Source organism: Haliotis rufescens, unplaced genomic scaffold (assembly GCF_023055435.1).
Source record: "Haliotis rufescens isolate VD_foot unplaced genomic scaffold, xgHalRufe1.0.p SCAF_11, whole genome shotgun sequence".
In the NCBI taxonomy this organism is placed as follows: Eukaryota; Metazoa; Mollusca; class Gastropoda; order Lepetellida; family Haliotidae; genus Haliotis; species Haliotis rufescens.
Window position 1 is genome coordinate 18,848,369 of NW_025963791.1, and position 21,074 is coordinate 18,869,442.

At 44.4% G+C, this 21,074-nt stretch overlaps 1 protein-coding gene across 3 annotated transcripts in view; it reads right to left on the reverse strand.

Annotated features, from left to right (window-relative positions):
* The window catches only part of LOC124120465 (zinc finger ZZ-type and EF-hand domain-containing protein 1-like), a 112,373-nt gene that overhangs the window by 69,489 nt on the left and 21,810 nt on the right, over window positions 1-21,074 (reverse strand). For all 3 annotated transcript variants that reach the window (XM_048392376.1, XM_048392377.1, XM_046483290.2), the window contains exons 19-31: window positions 13,685-13,770; window positions 13,246-13,301; window positions 11,107-11,196; window positions 8,988-9,050; window positions 8,693-8,735; window positions 8,202-8,318; window positions 7,298-7,396; window positions 5,873-5,970; window positions 5,281-5,374; window positions 3,258-3,363; window positions 2,192-2,262; window positions 1,945-2,052; window positions 551-773 (exon numbers count right to left, since the gene is read on the reverse strand). In XM_048392376.1, the coding sequence (XP_048248333.1) occupies window positions 551-773; window positions 1,945-2,052; window positions 2,192-2,262; window positions 3,258-3,363; window positions 5,281-5,374; window positions 5,873-5,970; window positions 7,298-7,396; window positions 8,202-8,318; window positions 8,693-8,735; window positions 8,988-9,050; window positions 11,107-11,196; window positions 13,246-13,301; window positions 13,685-13,770 (1,254 nt within the window). The remainder of the gene's footprint in view (window positions 1-550; window positions 774-1,944; window positions 2,053-2,191; window positions 2,263-3,257; window positions 3,364-5,280; window positions 5,375-5,872; window positions 5,971-7,297; window positions 7,397-8,201; window positions 8,319-8,692; window positions 8,736-8,987; window positions 9,051-11,106; window positions 11,197-13,245; window positions 13,302-13,684; window positions 13,771-21,074) is intronic.

Below are 21,074 nucleotides of genomic sequence, written 5' to 3' on the forward strand. Positions count from 1 at the left end.
CCTGTGAAGGAGAGAGGGAAGGACGGAAACATGGATAGAGTCTGGAAACAGAATACATATTGCTCCATGTTACAGTAATGAGACCCGTGAAGATCTGGGGTAGAATAGGTCTTAAGCAACCAATGCTTGCCGTAAAAAGTGACTTTGCTCGTAAGAGACGACTAACGGGATCGGTCGGTCAGCCTTGCTGACATGGTTGGTGCATGTCATTGTATCCCAATTGCGTGGATTTTTGGACTAGTGCACATACGATGTTTATGAACATGGTTATTTCTAACCTTATGGGTAATATTTATCATTGAGAGTTTCACAATTTACAGAGATACTTTAGGTGAAATATTTGTATGTGACAATTAGATCTGTCTTGTTACTGCCATCAGACTTTAAGCATGGAACCTTAAAGTGAGAATGGGTCAATAGTGATATGACGAGCAAGTCATGTCACATAAAAAATGACATCATGATATCTGTAGAGGCTGGTCAGCCGAATGGAATGGATATTTACAATCAGGTAGCTAGATTCCATAATATGAAATGACTGATTACATACACTTGAGGGCGGTCTGCACGGCGGTGAGCTTCATGGCGTCGTCCCCGTCCATCATCTGCTGCCAGCACCAGGTCAGGAGGGACGTTTGCAGGGAGCCGGTCAGGCGGATCAGGTACGTCAGCTTCTCGTTCTGTTCCGCCGAGTCGAGAGAAGCCTCGAACTCCTGCCCTGCTACTACAATCAGTGTCTGCATCACTTCTATCACGTGACTGGCATCAAACTTCTGCAACATGAACATCATCACACATCTTTAACTTGGAACTGACTTCGATATTTCTTTAGGTGTATTAACGACAAAAAATATGCATACCGTGTAAATCTGTGTAGGGGTAAATTCTCATAAATCAGTACGTCAACAATAACATCTTTACAGACTGCTAATATAAGCACCAACACACAAAAATCTGTAGACAATATCAAAACAGTGACATCATTGGATGCACAGCCAGCCCCACCCATTCTGTTATCATCCAATCAGGAAACAGTAGTCCGTTAGTGGGCTTGATCAAATTCTGTTTAGTTTTTGGAAACATAAGACGCAAAAGCGTTTGCTTGGTTAGCCAATCAGTGGCCACGAAATCCCTTACAATTTATGTATAAAGGAATTAAAAGTTCCATATCTCCACAACCTGATGCTACAAGGGGCGATCACCCATTATCAGTACACCTCATCAATCTTGATCCTAACAGTTGTCCTTTCACTCATCATATTCTTCAACCAAGATACTACTCAAAAGATAAAGAACATGCAATGTTTCATGTGACTATTGTTTATCTGTCATGTCATTTAAACTAACTCCGAGCCAACCAGTCCTTTTCTATCCTATTAAAGCTGAGCACCAGGCAGGGTATCTGGGTATCAGCAAGTACCGTATATCGCTGTGTTTAAAGCGACCCCACGTATAAGATGACCCCCTGTACACGCCTTCAAAATCAACCCAAAACCCTATACTCCGTGTATAAAGCGACCTGGAATGAATCACATCACAAGTGCGCACACAAACCTTATATGTGCAATAAAAATATGTTTATCTTGTGTTGTTTTTTCTACAATGATTGGTCGCGTGTGTAACTCCAGCACATGTTGCCATTTTGTGTTTACACGGTACGACACCAAATTGGTGCCAGTAAAATAAAATTCATTTATGAAGTAATAACATATAAGAAAGTGAAACAACTGGAAAAAAATGTGAGATCTTTGACTCCGTGTATAAGACGACCCCCCTTCCTAACCCCCTCATTTTAGGTACCAAAAACTCGCCTTATACACAGCAATATACGGTACCATCTTTTAATGTCTGTGTGTATGACAAGGCCAGCAACTCTCCGCTCTCCAGCCAGATGCTCTATCCACTACACCGCGGAGACGCAAAGACACAAAGACATGATGTTACCTCTGATGATGCTGTCGGGAGGTCCAGCAGTCCTCTCGGGTCCACGGAGCTGAAGAACTGACACAGAGACTGGAACACGAGGGACACAGAGGGTGCTGTGGCCAGATTCTGAAACATACAGACAGCCATTACTGAGGAGTCTGAGGATGTGAGTGTACAATCAACGGTAATGACCACCATGTACTCATGAATGTCCTGAATGAGTGGAGAAACAAAACACAAATAGATACAAATATATGACACTCACATCTACGTTGTTCATCATGTTGAAGAGGCGTTGTCGTTTTGTTTCTTTGTCAGGGAAGAACAGGGATGCACCTGCAACAAGATGTATATATGTAGCATCTGTACTCGATCATGTTCTCCATGGATGTATGCATCAGTTGTATCATAAGTTAGTGAGTTGAGTTTGCCACAGTGAATCTGTAGGCTACATATGGTTTGTTTTGTTTGTTTCTTTCCTTGATGTTTAATGACGCACTCAACAATATTCCAGCTATATGACAAGGGTCTGTAATAATCGAATCTGGACCAGACAATTCAGTGATTGACATCATGAGCATCGATCCATGCATTTTGGATACGATGACATACGCCAGCAAGTCTGACCACCTGATCCTGTTAGTCACCTCTTACTACAAGCATACAAGCATAGGTTGCTGAAGACCTATTCTACCCCGGATCTTCATGGGTAGGCTCCATATGTAGAACTTACCACATTGGTGAAAACTATAAGCTTAGCATAGTCCTGATAGACCAAGGATCATGAAGCGAATCTGGGATTCAAAACCAAGACCTGCAGATCCTGGCATGTCAAAGTGAGGCAACCAGACGGCAAATGTGAATAGCTTTGACCACTGTGTCACCTGTATCCCTGACATAAGATAGCACTACCATACATACCGTATATGAGTAAGACTGGTATAAAACATTTGTTTGATCTCATAAAAGAGTGAGTGAGTGAGTGAGTATAGTTTTTTGCCGCTTTTAGCAATATTCCAGCAATATCACAGCGGGGGACACCAGAAATTGGCTTCACACATTGTACCCATGTTGGGAATCGAACCCGGGTCTTTGGCGTGACGAGCGAATGCTTTAACCACTAGGCTACCCGACCGCCTCAAAAAAGAGAACAGAGATTGTTTTAAAACAACAAGAGAACATGATCATTTAATTGGTCACGTTGGTACACATGTACTGAATCTGAACCAAATTTAGTGCAACAATCTAACAATTAATTCCTACTGGCCAAAGAGACACACCCACTTTTATTAACATAAGTCCAGTTATTCGAGAAGATGTGGAGCACATACCATCAACAATGAGCTCTTGTGCCAGCCTGTATGGCTTGCTCTTGGGGTCAGTGTTTGGGGTGTCAATCATTTTGCAAAGGTGTTGGAACATTTCTTCAGCAGTGGCCTGCAACACAGAAGTGACTAAAATACATCTCCTGTATCTAGCTGAAACAACATGTAGGCATACATGGAGTTACAGGAGTTCTCTGCTGTACAATCAGATCCTGCTAACTGTGTTTTGGCCAGCAGTAGTTAGACCAGTGAAAGTAACAGCTAGGTAACATGTAAGGTCACAGCTTCAAAGACAAACTTCACAGATGGTTTGTTTGTTTGGTTGTTGTTTAACGCCGCACTCAGCAATATTTCAGATATATGACGGCGGTCTGTAAATAATCGAGTCTGGACCAGACAATCCAGTGATTGACATCATGAGGATCGATCCAGGCCATTGGGATACAATGATATGCATCAACCAAGTCAGCGAGTCTGACCACCCGATGCCGTTAGTCGCCTCGTTTGACAAGCATAATAGCCTTTTACGGCAAGCATAAGTTGCTGAAGACCTATTCTACCCCGTATCGTCACGGGTCTCGCAGATGGTAGCCGCCCATGAGGTGATGTAGATGCTGCAAACATGACCATCAGTTTCAGTAACTACTGGGATCGAACATCTTGTACAGGAACTAGGGAACTATTCTACCTTGAGAACTAATCATTTTTAATTTGTACATTCATTTAAAAACCTTTTGAAATTGAAGTTTCTCATTTTGAATATTTCTCCTCAGATGTGACACAGACAGACTTAATGTTTTCTCGTTTTTAATATATCTCAATCCGATGGTACCACTTGACACATACAGATTTTATGTTTTCTCATTTTGAATACCGTATTTTCTTGAGTACAGTGCACACTTTTTTTCCAAAAAACACAGTCGTGTAGAAATGGGTGCGCATTATACACGCAATAATGAGTTTTGATGGTTTTTTCCCCCAACAGAAAGACATTACCGTGAGCACGCAAAACCGGAAATACCATGTCAACAAATCCATACTGAAGTACGCAAATTAATCATGTAATTACACAGTCTGGCCATAAACAGTGTTCTATGTATATCTGGACTTACGTTTGTAACTTATTTAATAAATTTGATTAAAAATTCCTTTTAACATTGCTTTAATTAATCTCGGAGAAATCATGTGTGAAGCAATCGAAAGATCACACAACTCACCGTAATTAACAGCAACCACAGTCAGATTACCACTATTGATGCCTTGAAACAAACTTTAGTTGACAGAGAATGGATTCATATGTCATAAATGCCATACTTTGACTCGTTAAAAGTCATATTTGTTATAGCTTGACGATTCTATGTCAACACGTAGTTCTCGTGATCACGTGCGCGGAAGTCTCGACGGTGACTGGTCAAACTGGTTCCATGTTAAAAATAATAACCGGCAATAGCAATCTGCTGCTTCGCTTAGGGTTATAATTATTTTAAATATATTTAGTAAAAGCCGCAACTAAAATAACAAGATATTGGAATATATTATTCATGATAAAAAAATAGTTTCAGATACAATTTTTGTTGATCCTTGCATTAAAATCCTGTAAAGTTATATCATTGGTTGTGTCTTGACTGAATCACCGGTAGATTCCAAGAAAACGAGTGTACAGTTGATAGCTGTTTTCGGCTAAGTTTACAAGGAAATACACAAGGTAATCTTAATCCCTGGATGTAAAACAATGCCTAGCAGAACAAAAAATACAATTTAAACAGTAAATGAACATGTCTGGCAATTTTTTATCTCAAATTTCAAATTTGTACTGACCGAGGTTCTCATCACCCGTTCTTTTACTGGAACACGCTGAAGGGGTACGGTGTAATTTTTTCTGTGCATAATATTCGAATGGTTCTTTTTCCAAAATACTGAATCCGCTAGAGGGGGGTGGGCATTATACTCGGGTGCGCACTATACCCCCCCAAAAATCGGTATATCTCATCAGATGCTGCCACACATAGATTCAATGCTGCTGGTTCACCTTATCCTCATCCTTGAGTGGTGAGAGCGTGGGCGTGAGACTGTGGAGCAGCTGCAGCAGCAACAGGCTGCACTCCCGCCATCTCTCATCCTTGCTGGAATACGAGGTACAGGTAGATTAAGTGATAAAGTTGACAAGTCAAACATTGTAAAATATCTTACTCTTGTGTATGTCAAAGAGGCAGTCAATACACTTATGTTTGTTTGTTTGTTGTTTAACGCCGTACTCTGCAATATTCCAGCTATATGACATCAGTCTATAAATAATCTAGTCTGGACAAGGCAATCCAGTGATTGACATTATGAGCATCGATCTAAGTAATCGGGATACGATGACAGGCATCAACCAAATCAGCAACTTCCACCCAAATCCTGTTCGTCGCATCTTAAAACAAGAACGGATTGCAGAAGACTAATTCTATCTCACATCTTCACGGGGGCAATACACTCATGAATCAGTGACCTTTTTAAACAACATGTAAAACAGCCTCACAAAATAATGATCTGTCAACACTGGTTTCCAATATTTATTTTTATCCTGTACTATTTATGTAGATTAGGTCAGTCACATGGCAGAATATCCTTTCACTCACCTTGATATGAAGTTCTTGTAGAGATTCCAGAGATTCTGTAGCTGAACATCATAGAAATCCAGACACTCGGGTTTTGCAGATCTCCCCCTCTTCCGAACCTGAATCAACAACAGTCATGAATAAGCATAAACACTCCATGAACAACACATTTGGAACAATATTTTCTTTTTTAACAAGAAAAATTTGGCTATGTTTCTAACATCATGCATAAGTAACAATTACAATATATTCTAGTAATTAATGTCCAAGTCGGTCCAGGTCAAATGAAAAACAAGCTATTTTACAGCTGGATGATGGCATTCTACAAACTTATTGTCAACAGGTCGTGAGTCTGTACATCAGTGGCTAATGCCAGACTTTTTTAAAACTTTGTTTACTAATCCACCGCCTCCCAAAAAATTTAAATGAGAAAAAAAAGAAAAATGAAAAGCAGTATTTTTGTCATACCGCTGACCAGAAATAAGTCAAATGTGAAAAAAATACCTCATTTACTGTCACTTTCAATATCTTAAAATAAACAAGCGTAAAGTCGACGAAGTCATCTATATCCCCCGCCGTTTTAATACGTTATGGTCCCAAACCAGGTAACTGACCCAACATTTCTCTTAGGCCATGTCAAAATAGCTGCAATGGAAATTCTAAAATAAACATTTATAAAATTCCTAAATAGCAAAAGGCACCAGTTCAGTATGTGTCTGGTAAACATGCAAAGTTTCGTAAGAAATTATTTAACGGTTTTTGAGTTACACTCCGGAAACTAACAGCACCCTTATAGAACCTAAGTCCAACTTGTTGCCATGGAAACGTGAAAAATAAAAATTTACAAAACTCCTAAATAGCAAAAGGCACCAGTTCAGTATGTGTCTGGTAAACATGCAAAGTTTTGTAAGAAAGTATTTAATGGTTTTTGAGTTACGCTCCGGAAACGAACAGCACCCTTATAGAACCTAAGTCCAACTTGTTGCCATGGAAACGTAAAAAATAAAAATTTATAAAACTCCTAAATAGCAAAAGGCACCAGTTCAGTATGTGTCTGGTAAACATGCAAAGTTTCATAAGAAATTATTTAACAGTTTTTGAGTTACACCCTGGAAACGAACAGCACCCTTATAGAACCTAAGTCCAACTTGTTGCCATGGAAACGTAAAAAATAAAAATTTATCAAATTCCTAAATAGCAAAAGGCACCAGTTCAGCATGAGTCTGATAGACATGCAAATTTTCTTAGAGAAATATTTAACGGTTTCTGAGCTTCGGGACGCACACATGCACACACGCACACACGCACGCACACACGGACGGAACCCATTTCTATATCCCCCGCCCCTTGAAGGGAGTACTGCTGGCCATTATGGCAAACATAAGCTACTGGGGACTAATTCTGGCACAAGGAACGTATTTGTTCAAATGAACATCCACATGGTACCTGATCCTGGGCGAGGTCCACGAGGAACGTGAGGACCCACTTGGAGATCTCGGGACTCTGGGTCTCGGGGCGCTTCTCAGGGTTGGGTGGATGGACAATCTAAACAGACAGCAGCAGATGGCAGACATTCATCATAAACCTCCTTGGTAAACATATTTCATCTGAACATATTCATGCCTGAATGATGCTATCACAGGTAAGACCCCATACGGAGGATTCACTCACTCACATGGAGAAGAAAGTTTGTATCAAAGATAAGGATATATTAATTATACCCGCTAAAGAATTCATTTACAATTCTACCATGAATTTGGAATTACTTGATTCCGATTGGTCAATGAGTCTATGCATTATCAGAACAAAATTGCGTAATCAGCTTGACATCTGGTTTGTAAAGAACATGGATTTCAATGTGCAGATTTCGGTCGATTGCAGGATTTGCAAAGCATGTGTACCATCAGTTGGGTGTGGACAGTTATTTTGCAAATCTTTCCATGCTTTTTATCAAGGTGCTCAAGTGAAGTGATGAACTTCGCAGGGTAAGACCCATTTTATTACCATATTGATCTTGATTATCAATGAGATCGTCTTGACTGGGTGCCGCTATTTTGTTTGAAGCAAATGCAAGTGGAATGAGGGAACGAATCTGATTGGTCAATAGGATGGTCATATAATGGACATAACTCATAATAGCCACTGGTGGCGCTATGAAAGAGCCTGGAAAAGAGGGTGGAAACTGGACTCTTATAGTCAGTTAATGTCCTTGCCTCGGGAAGATGTCAAGTGCTACTCGTGAATGAGGACATTTATCACTGGATATTTACACCTCCTCAGCACAACTAAGTAGTCTCAGACTGGCAGACTAGCATGAATTGCGAAGTTGCATGTAAAACATTCCACATACCTCAACTTCTTCCTCTGTGAATGGAGACTTCCTGACAAATCCATAAAACTTGATAGAGATGACGCCTATTTTGCCTGCACTCTCCTGTCGGGGCTCCAGGAACTTGATCAAGACGTACTGGGAAGCAGATCACAATGAACAGCTGGACGCCAGTCTCAAGATGGCAACGCTCATAACATGTTGTAATGTAATTTAATAACATATACATCCTAAGATATTTTCTTATATGCAAGCCATAGTATTAGCTGTCGACATGTCTTTAGAGCCTATGTACCCCAAGACCATATCACATCATTTACACCAAGAGACCAGTTGACAAAATTTATCTAACTGGCATACTTTCGCCTGTTTATCTGAAATGTCTTCATCTGTAGGGCTGAAATCGCAGGAACAAACTGTCCATTCAGTAACCAATCGAAACGAGTTTTTTAACACCAGGTAAGACAATGATACGTGTATCTTTGATTTGAGGAAGGAAAATGTAGACATACCTGGCCTGTAGGGTACCAGCTGACAGGGACGTCCATTTCATCACTGAAACAACCAGTATACATCTATCACAGAGTGTATCACTGAACATGGTTGAAATTACGCTTGTGACAAAGTCTTCTTTCTTCTAACACCCATAAACATTCAAAGACAAAATGATATTGAGTTTTCCATGATTCATTTACCGCACCAACACATTTCTGTTAACTTAATGTTTTTGTCAATGATATGCTTTTGAAAAACCTAAAAATCTTTAATATTAATAAATATCACAGAAATTTAAAAACAACAACATACCAGTCATCATCAAACATGAAGAAGGATACAGGGTTGTCAGGCTTTCCTCCAATACCAACATTTCTGAAACAGTCCACAGGATTGACATGATGGCAAGTAACAACATCCAGAAGACTGCTTGCACAGATGGTGATGCTAGTCACATACCGGTAGTAGTGTCACTCCCCCACACACTGACATCAGCACTGCATGCACAGATGGTAATGCTAGTCACATACCGGTAGTGGTGACACTCCCCCACACACTGACATCAGCACACTGCATGCACAGATGGGGATGCTAGTCACATACCGGTAGTGGTGACACTCCCCCACACACTGACATCAGCACACTGCATGCACAGATGGTAATGCTAGTCACATACCGGTAGTGGTGACACTCCCACACACACTGACATCAGCACACTGCATGCACAGATGGGGATGCTAGTCACATACTGGTAGTGGTGACACTCCCCCACACACTGACATCAGCACACTGCATGCACAGATGGTAATGCTAGTCACATACCGGTAGTGGTGACACTCCCCCACACACTGACATCAGCACACTGTCATCAGCACACTGCATGCACAGATGGGGATGCTAGTCACATACCGGTAGTGGTGACACTCCCCCACACACTGACATCAGCACACTGCATGCACAGATGGTGATGCTAGTCACATACCAGTAGTGGTGACGCTCCCCCACACACTGACATCAGCACACTGCATGCACAGATGGTGATGATAGTCACATCCCGGTAGTGGTGACACTCCCCCACACACTGACATCAGCACACTGCATGCACAGATGGTGGTGATAGTCACATACCGGTAGTGGTGACACTCCCCCACACACTGACATCAGCACACTGCATGCACAGATGGTGGTGATAGTCACATACCGGTAGTGGTGACACTCCCCCACACACTGACATCAGCACACTGCATGCACAGATGGTGATGCTAGTCACATACCGGTAGTGGTGACACTCCCCCACACACTGACATCAGCACACTGCATGCACAGATGGGGATGCTAGTCACATACCGGTAGTGGTGACACTCCCCCACACACTGACATCAGCACACTGCATGCACAGATGGTGATGGTAGTCACATACCGGTAGTGGTGACACTCCCCCACACACTGACATCAGCACACTGCATGCACAGATGTTGATGCTAGTCACCTACCGGTAGTGGTGACACTCCCCCACACACTGACATCAGCACACTGCATGCACAGATGGTGATGCTAGTCACATATCGGTAGTGGTGACACTCCCCCACACGCTGACATCAGCACACTGCATGCACAGATGGTGATGCTAGTTACATACCGGAAGTAGTGTCACTCCCCCACACACTGACATCAGCACACTGCATGCACAGATGGTGATGCTAATCACACACCAGTAGTGGTGACACTCCCCCACACACTGACATCAGCACACTGCATGCACAGATGGTGATGCTAGTCACATACCGGTAGTGGTGACACTCCCCCACACACTGACATCAGCACACTGCATGCACAGATGGTGATGCTAGTCATATACCGGTAGTGGTGACACTCCCCCACACACTGACATCAGCACACTGCATGCACAGATGGTGGTGCTAGTCACATACCGGTAGTGGTGACACTCCCCCACACACTGACATCAGCACACTGCATGCACAGATGGTGGTGCTAGTCACATACCGGTAGTGGTGACACCCCCCCACACACTGACATCAGCACACTGCATGCACAGATGGTGATGCTAGTCACATACCAGTAGTAGTGTCACTCCCACACACACTGACATCAGCAGGTACTCTTGGATCTGGTAAATGCTGTCTAGCATGTTAGTGACGTCAATAGTAAATACCCATCCATGACTTTGTGTTTGTTTGTTGTTTAACTGTGTATTCCAGCTATACCATGATGGACTGTTAACAATTGTGTCTGGACCAGGCAATCCAGTGAAGTGCTCCATGCAATTGGGATCTGATGGCATACTATCAACTGAGTCTGACCACTTGCCTCTCACGACAAGCAGAGGTTGCTGGGGACCTACATCTTACTCACAACCCCAGGCCTTTGTGACTAGAGTTATAATGACTGGAGCAACATTCAACTGACTTACCTGACTTGTACACTAAAGTTGTACTCGAGTTCATGCCATGTATCATACAAGTTGAACCTCTCAATCTGTTCCTCCAGCTTAAACTCCTTGCTGGAAGACACACAAACACACGCATGTTCACAGCAGGGACTTACAACATGAGCAACATCTGTCACATTACTGTTATCTGTAGAAAGGCTTTTAGTTTCATTTGATTGTGGATTACTGAGGTACACCATTACTGTTCAGTAACTTCTTTGAGAGGCATTTAGAGTGAGTGAGTATGGTTTTATACCGCTTTTAGTAATATTCCAGCAATATCACGGCGGGAGACACCAGAAATGGGGTTCACACATTGTACCCATGTCGGGAATTGAACCCGGGTCTTCGGTGTGACGAGGGAACGCTTTAAGCACTAGGCTACCCGACCACCCGGCATTTAGACGTTAGACTACTAAGTAAGTTAAGACATATGGATGAACAACTTCTTTATTACAATTAGGAGCGACATTTCGGTGTAGGTTCTAACACTCTTTTGTTTATATTACTGGCTTCACCGGTCAATATGTTAACTACCCTTTTGTGATCATAACAGGCTACTCCAGTGTATATACATCCCAATCTACTCTACTGTAGAAACACTGCCTCCTACCTGTATATATACTTGTCAACCATACTCTGTACATCACTTGCTTGATAACGGTGTTAGAACCTACATCGAAACATCACGCATAATTGTAATAAAGAAGTTGTTCATCCATATATCTTACCCTTACTTATTACTGTTCTGCTTACCCCTACAATGTACAACTTACCCCTACAATGTACAACTTACCCCTACAATGTACAACTTAGCCCTACAATGTACAACCTACCCCTACAATGTACAACTTACCCCTACAATGTACAACTTACCCCAACAATGTACAACTTACCCCTACAATGTACAACTTACCCCTACAATGTACAACTTACCCCTACAATGTACAACTTAGCCCTCCAATGTACAACCTACCCCTACAACATACAACTTACCCCTACAATGTACAACTTACCCCTACAATGTACAACCTACCCCTACAATGTACAACTTACCCCTACAATCACAGCCTACCCCTACAGTGTACAACTTACCCCTACAATGTACAACCTACCCCTACAATGTACAACTTAGCCCCACAATGTACAACTTACCCCTACAATGTACAACCTACCCCAACAATGTACAACTTAGCCCCACAATGTACAACTTACCCCTACAATGTACAACTTACCCCCACAATGTACAACTTACCCCTACAATGTACAACTTACCCCTACAATAGACAACTTACCCCTACAATAGACAACCTACCCATATAATGTACAACTTACCCCTACAACGTACAACTTACCCCTACAATGTACAACCTACCCCTACAATGTACAACTTACCCCTACAATGTACAACTTGCCCCTAGTGTTCAACTTACCCCTACAGTGTACAACTTAGACCTACAGTGTACAACTTACACATACAAAGTACAACTTTCCCCTACAATGTACAACTTTCCCCTACAATGTACAACTTTCCCCTACAATGTACAAATTGCCCCTAGTGCACAACTTACCCCTACAATGTACAACTTGCCCCTAGTGTACAACTTACCCCTACCTTGTACAACTTACACATACAAAGTACAACTTTCCCCCACAATGTACAACTTACCCCTACAGTGTACAACTTACACATACAAAGTACAACTTACCCCTACAATGTACAACTTACCCCTAGTGTACAACTTTTCCCTACAATATACAATTTGCCCCTAGTGTACAACTTACCCCTACAATGTACAACTTGCCCCTAGTGTACAACTTACCCCTTCAATGTACAACTTGCCCCTAGTTTTCAGCTTACCCCTACCTTGTACAACTTTACCCTACAATGTACAACTTACCCCTACAATGTACAACTTACCCCTACAATGTACAGCTTACCCCTACAATGTACAACTTACCCCTACAATGTACTACTTACCCCTACAATGTACAACTTACCCCTACAGTGTACAACTTACCCCTACAATAGACAACCTACCCATATAATGTACAATTTACCCCTACAATGTTCAACTTTCCTCTACAATATACAACTTGCCCCTACAGTGTACAACCTACCTCTCTCTGAACACAAACACCAGTCCTCTCCGTGGTCCACGACCGCCAGGGGTTATCTGATGAAAAATACACAAACCATGTCTAAACATTGCCAATGTCACCTCAGTGAAAAGGTTTGGTTTTTCAAACCTGGTAATAATACAGAAATAAAACTTTGCATTACATACAATGCAGCTGACTCTAGCCCAATATGCTTTATAACGACCAATGTATATAGCCATGATACTGTCCAATGCCATAAATAACTTCAATAAGACTATACAGGCAAGCCACTAATCCTGACAGTATCATTCCAGTGATTCTGCCAGGTTCACAAATGTCAGGATCAACAGTCCTTATCATGTTTGCAGTCATTCCCATCAGTAAGTTTCACTGAACATTTCTCACAGAAATCACACAGCTATGAGCACAGATTATCCAGCCAGAGTCATGTTGTTACCTTTATTCTGAGCTTGGTGAGCTGAATGTTCTCTTGGGCCTTAAAGAACATGTTCACCTTTGTCTTGCCTTCTTCGGACAGGTAGGCTGTAGAAAGAACACACCACAGTAAGCAATGACAAAACTAAATAGCAATTCAAAGCATGAGATTAAACTATTAAACTCAGTTAATATGTGGAACCATCCACATTTACTATGTCACAATTACAAACACTATAACAACCTTATGTAGCTCTATGAATGAGATTTTCTATAATACTCTTAATAAAATATCATGTACTACACATCACTCATTTGATTTATTTGTTTGTTTGTTTGTTATTGAATCACTCAGCAGTATTCCTGCTACATGATGGCAGCCCATTAAAAAAAAATTGAATCAGACAATTAAGTGATTGATATTATGAGCAACAGCCCATTTCATCAAGGTATAATAATACGCCAAGTCATCGGGTCTGACCACCTGATCCATTTAGTTGCCTGTAGCAAAAAGCATAGGTTCCTGGAGATCTATTCTATCCTTGATCCCCACAGGGAGGCCAGCATAGGTTGCCGGGGATCTATTCTATCCTTGAATCCCACAAGGAGACCAATATAGGTTGCCGGGGATCTATTCTATCCTTGATTCCCACAGGGAGACCAACATAGGTTGCTTGGGACCTATTCTATCCCTGAATCCCACAGGGAGACCAACATAGGTTGCTCGGGACCTATTCTATCCCTGAATCCCACAGGGAGACCAACATAGGTTGCTCGGGACCTATTCTATCCCTGAATCCCACAGGGAGACCAACATAGGTTGCCGGGGATCTATTCTATCCTTGATTCCCACAGGGAGACCAACATAGGTTGCTTGGGACCTATTCTATCCCTGAATCCCACAGGGAGACCAACATAGGTTGCTCGGGACCTATTCTATCCCTGAATCCCACAGGGAGACCAACATAGGTTGCTCGGGACCTATTCTATCCCTGAATCCCACAGGGAGACCAACATAGGTTGCCGGGGATCTATTCTATCCTTGATTCCCATAGGGAGACCAACATTGGTTGACAGGGACCTATTCTATCCCTGAATCCCACAGGGAGACCAACATAGGTTCCTGGAGATCTATTCTATCCTTGATCCCCACAGGGAGGCCAGCATAGGTTGCTGGGGACCTATTCTATCCCTGAATCCCACAAGGAGACCAACATAGGTTGCCGGGGATCTATTCTATCCTTGATTCCCATAGGGAGACCAACATTGGTTGAATCCCACAAGGAGACCAGCATAGGTTGCCGGGGATCTATTCTATCCTTGATCCCCACAGGGAGGCCAGCATAGGTTCCTGGAGATCTATTCTATCCTTGATCCCCACAGGGAGGCCAGCATAGGTTCCTGGAGATCTATTCTATCCTTGATCCCCACAGGGAGGCCAGCATAGGTTGCTTGGGACCTATTCTATCCCTGAATCCCACAAGGAGACCAACATAAGTTGCCAGGGATCTATTCTATCCTTGATTCCCATAGGGAGACCAACATTGGTTGATGGGGACCTATTCTATCCCTGAATCCCACAAGGAGACCAGCATAGGATGCCGGAAATCTATTCTAACCCTGAATCCCACAAGGGGGCCCAGTATAGGTTGCTGGGGACATATTCTATCCTTGATTCCCAATGGGAGACCAATATTGGTTGCTGGGGACCTATTCTATCCTTGATTCCCACTGGGAGACCAGTATAGGTTGCTTGGGACCTATTCTATCCCTGAATCCCACAGGGAGACCAACATAGGTTGCTCGGGACCTATTCTATCCCTGAATCCCACAGGGAGACCAACATAGGTTGCTTGGGACCTATTCTATCCCTGAATCCCACAGGGAGACCAACATAGGTTGCCGGGGATCTATTCTATCCTTGATTCCCACAGGGAGACCAACATAGGTTGCTCGGGACCTATTCTATCCCTGAATCCCACAGGGAGACCAACATAGGTTGCTCGGGACCTATTCTATCCCTGAATCCCACAGGGAGACCAACATAGGTTGCTCGGGACCTATTCTATCCCTGAATCGCAAAGGGAGACCAACATAGGTTGCCGGGGATCTATTCTATCCTTGATTCCCACTGGGAGACCAACATTGGTTGACAGGGACCTATTCTATCCCTGAATCCCACAGGGAGACCAACATAGGTTCCTGGAGATCTATTCTATCCTTGATCCCCACAGGGAGGCCAGCATAGGTTGCTGGGGACCTATTCTATCCCTGAATCCCACAAGGAGACCAACATAGGTTGCCGGGGATCTATTCTATCCTTGATTCCCATAGGGAGACCAACATTGGTTGAATCCCACAAGGAGACCAGCATAGGTTGCCGGGGATCTATTCTATCCTTGATCCCCACAGGGAGGCCAGCATAGGTTCCTGGAGATCTATTCTATCCTTGATCCCCACAGGGAGGCCAGCATAGGTTCCTGGAGATCTATTCTATCCTTGATCCCCACAGGGAGGCCAGCATAGGTTGCTTGGGACCTATTCTATCCCTGAATCCCACAAGGAGACCAACATAAGTTGCCAGGGATCTATTCTATCCTTGATTCCCATAGGGAGACCAACATTGGTTGATGGGGACCTATTCTATCCCTGAATCCCACAAGGAGACCAGCATAGGATGCCGGAAATCTATTCTAACCCTGAATCCCACAAGGGGGCCCAGTATAGGTTGCTGGGGACATATTCTATCCTTGATTCCCAATGGGAGACCAATATTGGTTGCTGGGGACCTATTCTATCCTTGATTCCCACTGGGAGACCAGTATAGGTTGCTTGGGACCTATTCTATCCCTGAATCCCACAGGGAGACCAACATAGGTTGCTCGGGACCTATTCTATCCCTGAATCCCACAGGGAGACCAACATAGGTTGCTTGGGACCTATTCTATCCCTGAATCCCACAGGGAGACCAACATAGGTTGCCGGGGATCTATTCTATCCTTGCTTCCCACAGGGAGACCAACATAGGTTGCTCGGGACCTATTCTATCCCTGAATCCCACAGGGAGACCAACATAGGTTGCTCGGGACCTATTCTATCCCTGAATCCCACAGGGAGACCAACATAGGTTGCTCGGGACCTATTCTATCCCTGAATCGCAAAGGGAGACCAACATAGGTTGCCGGGGATCTATTCTATCCTTGATTCCCACTGGGAGACCAACATTGGTTGACAGGGACCTATTCTATCCCTGAATCCCACAGGGAGACCAACATAGGTTCCTGGAGATCTATTCTATCCTTGATCCCCACAGGGAGGCCAGCATAGGTTGCTGGGGACCTATTCTATCCCTGAATCCCACAAGGAGACCAACATAGGTTGCCGGGGATCTATTCTATCCTTGATTCCCATAGGGAGACCAACATTGGTTGAATCCCACAAGGAGACCAGCATAGGTTGCCGGGGATCTATTCTATCCTTGATCCCCACAGGGAGGCCAGCATAGGTTCCTGGAGATCTATTCTATCCTTGATCCCCACAGGGAGGCCAGCATAGGTTCCTGGAGATCTATTCTATCCTTGATCCCCACAGGGAGACCAACATAGGTTGCTTGGGACCTATTCTATCCCTGAATCCCACAGGGAGACCAACATAGGTTGCTCGGGACCTATTCTATCCCTGAATCCCACAGGGAGACCAACATAGGTTGCCGGGGATCTATTCTATCCTTGATTCCCACAGGGAGACCAACATAGGTTGCTTGGGACCTATTCTATCCCTGAATCCCACAGGGAGACCAACATAGGTTGCTCGGGACCTATTCTATCCCTGAATCCCACAGGGAGACCAACATAGGTTGCCGGGGATCTATTGTATCCTTGATTCCCACTGGGAGACCAACATTGGTTGACAGGGACCTATTCTATTCCTGAATCCCACAGGGAGACCAACATAGGTTCCTGGAGATCTATTCTATCCTTGATCCCCACAGGGAGGCCAGCATAGGTTGCTGGGGACCTATTCTATCCCTGAATCCCACAAGGAGACCAACATAGGTTGCCGGGGATCTATTCTATCCTTGATTCCCATAGGGAGACCAACATTGGTTGAATCCCACAAGGAGACCAGCATAGGTTGCCGGGGATCTATTCTATCCTTGATCCCCACAGGGAGGCCAGCATAGGTTCCTGGAGATCTATTCTATCCTTGATCCCCACAGGGAGGCCAGCATAGGTTCCTGGAGATCTATTCTATCCTTGATCCCCACAGGGAGGCCAGCATAGGTTGCTTGGGACCTATTCTATCCCTGAATCCCACAAGGAGACCAACATAAGTTGCCGGGGATCTATTCTATCCTTGATTCCCATAGGGAGACCAACATTGGTTGATGGGGACCTATTCTATCCCTGAATCCCACAGGGAGACCAACATAGGTTGCTCGGGACCTATTCTATCCCTGAATCCCACAGGGAGACCAACATAGGTTGCCGGGGATCTATTCTATCCTTGATTCCCACTGGGAGACCAACATTGGTTGACAGGGACCTATTCTATCCCTGAATCCCACAGGGAGACCAACATAGGTTCCTGGAGATCTATTCTATCCTTGATCCCCACAGGGAGGCCAGCATAGGTTGCTGGGGATCTATTCTATCCCTGAATCCCACAAGGAGACCAACATAGGTTGCCGGGGATCTATTCTATCCTTGATTCCCATAGGGAGACCAACATTGGTTGAATCCCACAAGGAGACCAGCATAGGTTGCCGGGGATCTATTCTATCCTTGATCCCCACAGGGAGGCCAGCATAGGTTCCTGGAGATCTATTCTATCCTTGATCCCCACAGGGAGGCCAGCATAGGTTCCTGGAGATCTATTCTATCCTTGATCCCCACAGGGAGACCAACATAGGTTGCTTGGGACCTATTCTATCCCTGAATCCCACAGGGAGACCAAGATAGGTTGCTCGGGACCTATTCTATCCCTGAATCCCACAGGGAGACCAACATAGGTTGCCGGGGATCTATTCTATCCTTGATTCCCACAGGGAGACCAACATAGGTTGCTTGGGACCTATTCTATCCCTGAATCCCACAGGGAGACCAACATAGGTTGCTCGGGACCTATTCTATCCCTGAATCCCACAGGGAGACCAACATAGGTTGCTGGGGACCTATTCTATCCCTGAATCCCACAGGGAGACCAACATAGGTTGCTCGGGACCTATTCTATCCCTGAATCCCACAGGGAGACCAACATAGGTTGCCGGGGATCTATTCTATCCTTGATTCCCACTGGGAGACCAACATTGGTTGACAGGGACCTATTCTATCCCTGAATCCCACAAGGAGACCAGCATAGGTTGCCGGGGATCTATTCTATCCTTGATCCCCACAGGGAGGCCAGCATAGGTTCCTGGAGATCTATTCTATCCTTGATCCCCACAGGGAGGCCAGCATAGGTTCCTGGAGATCTATTCTATCCTTGATCCCCACAGGGAGGCCAGCATAGGTTGCTTGGGACCTATTCTATCCCTGAATCCCACAAGGAGACCAACATAAGTTGCCGGGGATCTATTCTATCCTTGATTCCCATAGGGAGACCAACATTGGTTGATGGGGACCTATTCTATCCCTGAATCACACAAGGAGACCAGCATAGGTTGCTTGGGACCTATTCTATCCCTGAATCCCACAGGGAGACCAACATAGGTTGCTCGGGACCTATTCTATCCCTGAATCCCACAGGGAGACCAACATAGGTTGCTCGGGACCTATTCTATCCCTGAATCCCACAGGGAGACCAACATAGGTTGCCGGGGATCTATTCTATCCTTGATTCCCACAGGGAGACCAACATAGGTTGCTTGGGACCTATTCTATCCCTGAATCCCACAGGGAGACCAACATAGGTTGCTCGGGACCTATTCTATCCCTGAATCCCACAGGGAGACCAACATAGGTTGCTCGGGACCTATTCTATCCCTGAATCCCACAGGGAGACCAACATAGTTTGCCGGGGATCTATTCTATCCTTGATTCCCACTGGGAGACCAACATTGGTTGACAGGGACCTATTCTATCCCTGAATCCCACAGGGAGACCAACATAGGTTCCTGGAGATCTATTCTATCCTTGATCCCCACAGGGAGGCCAGCATAGGTTGCTGGGGACCTATTCTATCCCTGAATCCCACAAGGAGACCAACATAGGTTGCCGGGGATCTATTCTATCCTTGATTCCCATAGGGAGACCAACATTGGTTGAATCCCACAAGGAGACCAGCATAGGTTGCCGGGGATCTATTCTATCCTTGATCCCCACAGGGAGGCCAGCATAGGTTCCTGGAGATCTATTCTATCCTTGATCCCCACAGGGAGGCCAGCATAGGTTCCTGGAGATCTATTCTATCCTTGATCCCCACAGGGAGGCCAGCATAGGTTGCTTGGGACCTATTCTATCCCTGAATCCCACAAGGAGACCAACATAGGTTGCCGGGGATCTATTCTATCCTTGATTCCCATAGGGAGACCAACATTGGTTGATGGGGACCTATTCTATCCCTGAATCCCACAAGGAGACCAGCATAGGTTGCCGGAAATCTATTCTAACCCTGAATCCCACAAGGGGGCCCAGTATAGGTTGCTGGGGACATATTCTATCCTTGATTCCCAATGGGAGACCAATATTGGTTGCTGGGGACCTATTCTATCCTTGATTCCCACTGGGAGACCAGTATAGGTTGCTGGGGACCTATTCTATCCTTGCTTCCCACTGCGAGAGCAATATTGGTTGCTGGGGACCTATTCTATCCCTGAATCACACAAGGAGACCAGCATAGGTTGCCTGGGATCTATTCTATCCCTGAATCCCACAGGGAGACCAACATAGGTTGCTCGGGACCTATTCTATCCCTGAATCCCACAGGGAGACCAACATAGGTTGCCTGGGATCTATTCTATCCGTGAATCCCAAATGGAGACCAACATAGGTTGCCTGGGATCTATTCTATCCTTGATTCCCACTGGGAGACCAACATTGGTTGACAGGGACCTATTCTATCCCTGAATCCCACAGGGAGACCAACATAGGTTGCCTGGGATCTATTCTATCCGTGAATCCCAAATGGAGACCAACATAGGTTGACAGGGACCTATTCTATCTGTGAATCCCACAGGGTTGCACCATTTGAGTATAACATCCAAATGAGATTAAAACATGACAGCTTGTGGCTCCCCTTCCACATACTCTGATATTATCCAACTTGTAGGCTAAGTCCAGTGAAGCAATTGGTCTGGTAAAATGTAAGGTTCCCGTGGAAAGATGGCTGTAACTGGGATGGGATGATGATGGAAACAATAGAAACAATAGAAACAATGTAGACCTAACCAGAGAGGAATCACAGGGCTACAA